At 45.3% G+C, this 8,111-nt stretch overlaps 1 protein-coding gene across 5 annotated transcripts in view; it reads left to right on the forward strand.

Annotated features, from left to right (window-relative positions):
• The window catches only part of SETDB1 (SET domain bifurcated histone lysine methyltransferase 1), a 39,201-nt gene that overhangs the window by 30,024 nt on the left and 1,066 nt on the right, over positions 1 to 8,111 (forward strand). For 2 of the 5 annotated variants that reach the window (XM_021674282.2, XM_021674284.2), the window contains exons 15-21: positions 2,821 to 2,990; positions 4,126 to 4,754; positions 5,687 to 5,715; positions 6,144 to 6,276; positions 6,535 to 6,700; positions 7,077 to 7,288; positions 7,869 to 7,957. In XM_021674282.2, the coding sequence (XP_021529957.1) occupies positions 2,821 to 2,990; positions 4,126 to 4,754; positions 5,687 to 5,715; positions 6,144 to 6,276; positions 6,535 to 6,700; positions 7,077 to 7,288; positions 7,869 to 7,957 (1,428 nt within the window). Of the gene's footprint in view, positions 1 to 2,820; positions 2,991 to 4,125; positions 4,755 to 5,686; positions 5,716 to 6,143; positions 6,277 to 6,534; positions 6,701 to 7,076; positions 7,735 to 7,868; positions 7,958 to 8,111 lie in introns of those variants that run through there. The other 3 variants (XM_021674280.2, XM_021674283.2, XM_021674285.2) reach the window with 2 other exon arrangements.

Below are 8,111 nucleotides of genomic sequence, written 5' to 3' on the forward strand. Positions count from 1 at the left end.
TACGTTTTCAGTTCCTGGACCCAGTTCAGCCAGTGTTTTCCATCCTGCCTCTGGAGACTTGCACATGCTGTGCCCTCTTCTTGGCATCCTCCCACTTTTCTTTGTGTGGCTATCTTCTTTAACCTTGAGCTTTCAGCTGTAAACTCACCTCCTCAGAGAGACCTTCCCTGACCACTTTAAAACTAGGTCATTTTACTCCCTTAAGTCTCTCATTGAGCACCATGTTTGTGTTCTTTATAGCATTTATGACCACTTCATTGACTTGTTTTTCTTCTGTCTTTTTCCATTATAAGCTCCTTCATAAGGGCAGGCGTCTTACCTGTCTCTTTGTTTGTCTTGCTCACCATTGTATCACCAGTTTACCCATTGCCTGGCACATAGTAACCACTTAGGCTAGGCACAGTGGTTTACACCTGTAATCCCAGTACTTTGGGAAGCCGAGGCAGGCAGATCATGAGGTCAGGAGTTTGAGACCATCCTGGCCAACATGGTGAAACCTCACCTCTACTAAAAAAAACTAGCCGGGCATGGTGGCACGCGCCTGTAGTCCCAGCTACTCAGGAGGCTGAGGCAGGAGAATCGCTTCAACCTGGGAGGTGGAAGTTGCAGTGAGCCGAGATTGCACCACTGCAGTCCAGCCTGGGCAACAGAGCAAGACTCCATCTCAAAAAAAAAAAAGGAAAAGAAAAAGCTAGACATGATGGCTCACACCTGTAATTCCAGCACTTTGGGAGGCCATAGTGAGAGAATGGCTTGAGCCCAGAAGTTCCAGACTTGCCTGGTCAATGTGATGAGACCTCCTCTCTACAAAAAGAAAAAATTAAATTAGCTGGGCATGGTGACATGCAGCTGTGGTCCCAGCTACTTAAGAGACTGAGGCAGGAGGATCACTTGAGCTCAGGAGGTCAAGGCTGCAGTGAGCTCTGTTTGTGCCACTGCACTATAGATCCGGGAGACAGAGCAAGACCAGGTCTCAAAAAAAAAGGGAGGCCGAGGTGGGTGGATCACCTGAGATCGGGAGTTTGAGACCAGCCTGGCCAACGTGATAAAACCCTGTCTCTATTATAAAAATTAGCCAGGTGTAGTGGCATGTACCTGTAAATCCAGCTACTCAGGAGGCTGAGGCAGGAGAATCACTTGAACCCAGGAGGTGGAGGTTGGGCAAAAAAGCAATACCTTGTCTCAAAAAGAAAAAAGACCACCACCTGTATTAGGGCTGCTTAAGGATAGAATATAAAAATGTATATATAAGGCATTCACACAATGCCAAACAAAGTATATGCTTAGTAACTAGAAGCTGCTCTAGTTATAGAGCATCTTTATCTGGAGGGATATGACTAAAGTCATGAACAACTGAGCTCTTGTTATCTTTGCAAAAGTAAATTTATCCCATTGATTTTACATATGAAGAAAATAAGTAAAATTCTAACACTGAGCAAAGCAAATACAGCAAAAACGTTGATACCCGAAACAATTAGTTTTCTTAGTATAACTATATTATCTTCCTTTACTGTTGGTATGTACTAGATCCCTCTGATTTATGGTTCAAAAATAATTTTTTTTTTTCATTTTTAGAGATGGGGTGATCTTGCTTTGTCATTCAGACTGGAGTGCAATGGTATGATCACAGCTCCCTGCAACCTCAAACTCCTGGGCTCAAGTGATCCTCTCACCTCAGCCTCCTAAGTAGCTGGGAGTATAGGCATGAGCCACTGAGCCTAGCCCAAATTCTTAAATGAGATAAAATATGAGCTCCCTGAGGGTAGAAATTACGATTTTTTTTTTTTTTTTTTTTTGAGATAGCGTCTTGCTCTGTCACCCAAGCTAGAGTGCAGTGGTGTGATCTCGGCTCACTGCAACCTCCACCTCCTGGATTCAAGTGATTCTCCTGCCTTAGCCTCCTGAATAGCTGGGATTACAGGTGCACACCACCGTGCCTGGCTAACTTTTCTATTTTTAGTAGAGACAGGGTTTTACCATGTTGATCAGGGTCGTCTCGAACTATTGACCTCATGATCCGCCTGCCTTGGCCCCCCAAAGTGCTGGGATTACAGGCATGACCCACCACGCCCAGCCTACTTTTTTGTAATTTTAGTAAAGATGTGATTTCACAGTGTTAGCCAGGATGGTCTCGATCTCCTAACCTTGCGATCCGCCTGCCTCGGCCTCCCAAAGTCCTCGGATTACAGACGTGAGCCACCGCACCTGGCACGACCTTTTCCATTGTTAATGTTTCCAGTGTTAGCGGTGTTTAATAAATGTTGACTGAATGAAAGAATGAAAATCAACTTTACCATGAACATTAGTCACAGTTCCTCCTATCCTATTATTTCCTTTCAGTATCTGTTATGTTGGCTTCTGTTTTCCTCACATTTATTCATTTATGTATTTATTTATTACTGTTAGTAAGAAAACTCACCTGGAATTTCTCACATCTTTATTTTGTGCATCTGTTTCTACAAATTGACAGTCTATATAGTGCTTATTTTAATGGCTCTGTAATCTATATTCCCATTATAGTTTGCTTAGCTTTTTTCCAGGTGTTAGGTATTTTGGCATTCACTTTTATAAGCTGTATTGCTATAAACATCTTTATAAATCTTTCTCCACCCTCTAAATTTTTTCCTTGGGCTATATTTCCAAATGAATCAAACAGCATAGATAGTTCAATAGATCCACTCACTTAGATCATAACCTAATTTTGAATCTTTATCCACAACACATTATAAATGATGATAGCTTAAGAATTATAACAGTTTTATGGATCTCTTGTGCTCTAGTGATCATATCATGATTGATTTTATTCTAACATCCTCCCAGGGTATATGAGTGTAACAAACGCTGCAAATGTGACCCAAACATGTGCACAAACCGGTTGGTGCAACATGGACTGCAAGTTCGGCTACAGCTATTCAAGACACAGAACAAGGGCTGGGGTATCCGCTGCTTGGATGACATTGCCAAAGGCTCTTTTGTCTGTATTTATGCAGGTTGGTGATAAAATATAAGGGTTGTTGTTTCCTGAGATTGGGACATGGTAGGGAATTGAACCAGAGACAAATTCAACATAAGAAGAAAGGTGCTTGACATGTGAACTGGAGTAAGAGGTGACCAGGGACTTCTGCAAAGAACACGATGAGTGATGTACCTGTCTAGCTAGACCAGAGAGGGACACAAGTGTTTCACAACGAAGAGAATGAAAAAGGATGAAATTTTGGACATGGTGATGTTTCAGAGGACAGACATGATTGTACAGTCCAGTGTATTATTTTCTCCCACATCACTCCATCCAGAGATCTTTAGCACAGCCCAGTACTCTCTTGAGGAAGAAATGGAAAGATAGAAAGGGCAAGATTTAAAACAACAGTAAGTTTCTTCATACTTTCATAGTTAAGATACAAAGGGAGCTGTTATCAAAGAGAAACAGTGGGCTGGGCGTGGCAGCTCACCCCTGTAATCCCAACACTTTGGAAAGCCAAGGTGGGTGGATCACCTGAGGTCAGGAGTTCAAGACCAGCCTGGCCAACACAGTAAAACCCCGTCTCTACTAAAAATATAAAAATTAGCCAGACAATGTTGGTGGGTGCCTGTAATCCCAGCTACTTGGGAGGCTGGAGGCAGAGGTTGCAGTTGAGCCGAGATCACACCACTGCAGTCCAGCCTGGGCAACAAAAGCGAAACTCCCTCTCAAAAACAAAAAGAAATGAGAGACCGGAATGGAGGCTTTTTGACTCTGTATGCTGGTAGAGTGGGTATTGATGATAGGTCCCCATGGCTGGGCACTGTGGCTCACGCCTGTAATCCCAACACTATGGGAGGCTGAGGTGGGTGGAACACCTGAGGTCAGCAGTTTGAGACCAACCTGGCCAACATGGTGAAACCCTATGTCTACTAAAAATACAAAAAAAAATTAGCCAGGCACGGTAGTGCACACTTAGGATACCAGCTACTCGGGGCTGAAGCAGGCAATTGCTTGAACCCGGGAGGGGGAGGTTGCAATGAGCCAAGATCATGCCACTGTACTCCAGCCTGGGTGACAGAGCAAGACTCTATCTTAAAAAAATAAATAAATAAAATAATAGGTTTCCATAACCCTAGAAGGCCTTTAATTCTCTTCATTCTCAGGCAAAATCCTGACAGATGACTTTGCAGACAAAGAGGGTCTGGAAATGGGTGATGAGTACTTTGCAAATCTGGATCATATCGAGAGTGTGGAGAACTTCAAAGAAGGATATGAGAGTGATGCCCCCTGTTCCTCTGACAGCAGTGGTGTAGACTTGAAGGACCAGGAAGATGGCAACAGCGGTACAGAGGACCCTGAAGAGTCTAATGACGATAGCTCAGATGATAACTTCTGTAAAGATGAGGACTTCAGCACCAGTTCAGTATGGCGGAGCTATGCTACCCGGAGGCAGACCCGGGGCCAGAAAGAGAACGGACTCTCTGAGACAGCTTCCAAGGACTCCCGCCCCCCAGATCTTGGACCCCCACATATTCCTGTTCCTCCCTCAATCCCTGTAGGTGGCTGTAATCCACCTTCCTCCGAAGAGACACCCAAGAACAAGGTGGCCTCATGGTTAAGCTGCAATAGTGTCAGTGAAGGTGGTTTTGTTGACTCTGATAGCCGTTCATCCTTCAAGACTAATGAAGGTGGGGAGGGCCGGGCTGGGGGAAGCCGAATGGAGGCTGAGAAGGCCTCCACCTCAGGACTGGGCATCAAGGATGAGGGAGACATCAAGCAGGCCAAGAAAGAGGTAAGCAGTGGCAGAAAACTCTTGAGAGCAGTGGCTTTTATCTCTGGTGCAGTAACAATGCAATCTCACCATGAGTCTTTGCATGTAGATTATTCTACTTGATGGATATTTCTGTGGCCACCTCATTATCTCTCCCTCTGACTAGCACATTCCTAATGTTTGTTTAAAGAACAAATTACTGGCTGGGCACAGTGGCTCACACCTATAATCCCAGCACTTTGGGTGGCTGAGGCTGGTGGATCACTTGAGGTCAGGAGTTTGAGACCAGCCTGGTCAACATGGTGAAAACCTGTCTCTACTGAAAATACAAAATTAGCCAGGCATGGTGGCACGTGCTTGTAATCCCAGCTACTTGGGAGGTCGAGGCAGGAGAATCGCTTGACCCTGAGGGGCAGAAATTGCAGTGAGGTGAGATTACACCATTACACTCCAGCCTGGGTGACAGAACGGGACTCTGTCTCAAAAAAAGAAAAAAAAGTTATTTTAAATCCACTTGCCTGGTGGTAGAGCTTGGACGAGTATCTGATTAATTCCGAAATGAAGGATTTGTAAGTGATTTTTTTTAATGTTAAATACTGTTTCAAGTTATTCACATCACTGTTTGCTTCTACTAAAGCAGAGAACCAAGAATTGATTTTAAGTACCTTTTTGATGATGTTGATGCTTTCCACATTTCAGATGGGAAACTGTCCCTGGTTGGTGTAGTCTTGCTCATGGTGTTTTCTGTGAGCATTAAGCCCCATCACTGGAAAGGCTTAAAGGCTCCAGCCAGGGAGTGTAGTGAGGATTGCTGTCAAGTTGCAGAGTGGTTTACCCACCCCACTTTACCTGTCACTGGCTGATGTTATCATTGGAAGTCATTTGAAGTCTAGTTATTGCTTTTGCTCTCTTAGGCTGTGAAAGCATTTAACCCTTCACTTGTTCTTTTCCAGGACCCTGACGACCGAAACAAGATGTCGGTGTAAGTGCCCCCTTTTTTTTTTTTTTTTTTTTTTTAGACAGAATCTTGCTTTGTCACCCAGGCTGGAGTGCAGTGGTGCAATCTCAGCTCACTGCAACCTCCCTCTCCCAGGCTCAAGAGATCTCCCACCTCTGCCTCCCGAGTAGCTAGGACCACAGGCATATAATTACCAGGCCTGGCTAATTTTTCTGTTTTTTTTGTAGAGACTGTGTTTCCCAGACTGGTCTCGAACTCCTGGGCTCAAGCAATGCTCCCAAAGGGGATCCTCAGCCTCCCAAAGTGCTGGGGTTACAGGCATGAGCCACCATGCCCAGCCCAGTGCCTGGTTTTTTGACCTGTCTCCAAATCTGCCTTCTCTCAAACCTAGTTTAGAAGCCTAAGAAACAGCCAGTAACCTGTTGGCCTCTCATTCCTTCCCCTCCCATCAGAGTTACTGAAAGCTCTCGAAATTATGGTTACAATCCTTCTCCTGTGAAGCCTGAAGGACTTCGCCGCCCACCTAGTAAGACTAGTATGCATCAAAGCCGACGACTCATGGCTTCTGCTCAGTCCAACCCTGATGTGAGTGACCTTCTCAAGCTTATTTAGTCTAATAAAGGAGCATGGGGCATTCTCACCTCATCAAGTCCTTCACTATAATTACTGTTAGGTCTTCTCCTGCTTCTTTAGCCTTGATTTCCTGCCTTATTTTCTTTCATCCAGCATCTAACCTTCCTCTTGCCACTGCCCCTTCCTGCTAAAACATGGGTAACAGCAAAGACTTGAAGGGGTCCTTCGCATTTACTTCTCTTCCTGCTTCTTACCCTCCTGCTTCCCCAGGATGTCCTGACACTGTCCAGCAGCACAGAAAGTGAGGGGGAAAGTGGGACCAGCCGAAAGCCCACTGCTGGTCAGACTTCGGCTACGGCGGTTGACAGTGATGATATCCAGACCATCTCCTCTGGCTCTGAAGGGGATGACTTTGAGGACAAGAAGAACATGACTGGTAGCCTGGAAAAATTTGGGGAGTGGTGGGAAGAAATAGTAAGAAAGTTGGGATAGAGCATTTTTTAAGGAAGCTAAAGAAGTAGGGGGAAAAATTTAGATCCTAAGAATTACAGCATCTCTGGGAGGGCTTTCTCACTCGATGCTAAACTGTTAATGTTGTTTGACACATCCTCTCCTTTCCAGTTTGCTACTCTTTTTCCCTTAGCTCCTTTGTCTAGCAGATGTAATTCTGCTTGAAAAAAACTGCCACTTAGGTCTCTGTCCAAGTTCCAGCTTGCTGGTGTTTCTCAGCTGCAATGTTGGGAGAGGAATAGGGGTAGAATGCCCATTCATGAGTTGGGATGGGTCCTGACCCCATTCTCCCTCCCATTCAGGTCCAATGAAGCGTCAAGTGGCAGTAAAATCAACCCGAGGCTTTGCTCTTAAATCAACCCATGGGATTGCAATTAAATCAACCAACATGGCCTCTGTGGACAAGGGGGAGAGTGCACCTGTTCGTAAGAACACACGCCAATTCTACGATGGCGAGGAGTCTTGCTACATCATTGATGCCAAGCTTGAGGGCAATCTGGGACGCTACCTCAATGTGAGACCCTACTCCCCACCTCTAGATGCTGGATTAGCCCATGTTCCTCAAATTTCTTTTAACATACTCTATAAGCCCACCTTTTCTTGTTATAAACTCCTGATCTCAAAGGATCTTAAAGAGGTAGCTTTCTTTCAAAGCATCTGTTATAATGGGGAGGGTCAAATGGCATCTTTTTTTCTTTTTTTTTTTTTTTTTTTTTTGAGATAGAGTCTCGCTCTGTAACCCAGGTTGGAGTACAGTGATGCGATCTCGGCTCACTGCAACTTCTGCCTCCTGGGTCCCAGTTCAAGCAGTTCTCCTACCTCAGTCTCCCAAGTAGCTGAGATTACAGGCACGTGCCACCATGCCCAGCTAATTTTTGTATTTTTTAGTAGAGACGGGGTTTCACCGTGTTGGCCAGTCTGGTCTTGAACTCCTGACCTCGCGATCCGCCCGCCTCGGCCTCCCAGAGTGCTGGGATTACAGGTGTGAGCCACCGTGCCTGGCCAGATGGCATCATTTTTCTTCCAACTCTCGCTCACCCTGCAAAGCCAGATTCAGTTTCCCTGTTTTTTTTATCCTGTCCTTAAACCTACAGCACAGTTGCAGCCCCAACCTGTTTGTCCAGAATGTCTTCGTGGATACCCATGATCTTCGCTTCCCCTGGGTGGCCTTCTTTGCCAGCAAGTAAGGAGTCAGGAAAGGGGATGACTGGGGAGGGGCAAGGACCACTGAAGTTCTAAGGGCCGCTCTTCCATTCATGATCCAAGTCCACCTACATATTCAATAACCCCAAGTGCCTGGGTTATCTGTCACACACCATCCTTTTCTTTCTCTTCAG

Source organism: Aotus nancymaae, unplaced genomic scaffold (genome assembly GCF_030222135.1).
Source record: "Aotus nancymaae isolate 86718 unplaced genomic scaffold, 86718_ANA_hifiasm-v0.15.2.pri h1tg000108l, whole genome shotgun sequence".
NCBI lineage: Eukaryota > Metazoa > Chordata > Mammalia > Primates > Aotidae > Aotus > Aotus nancymaae.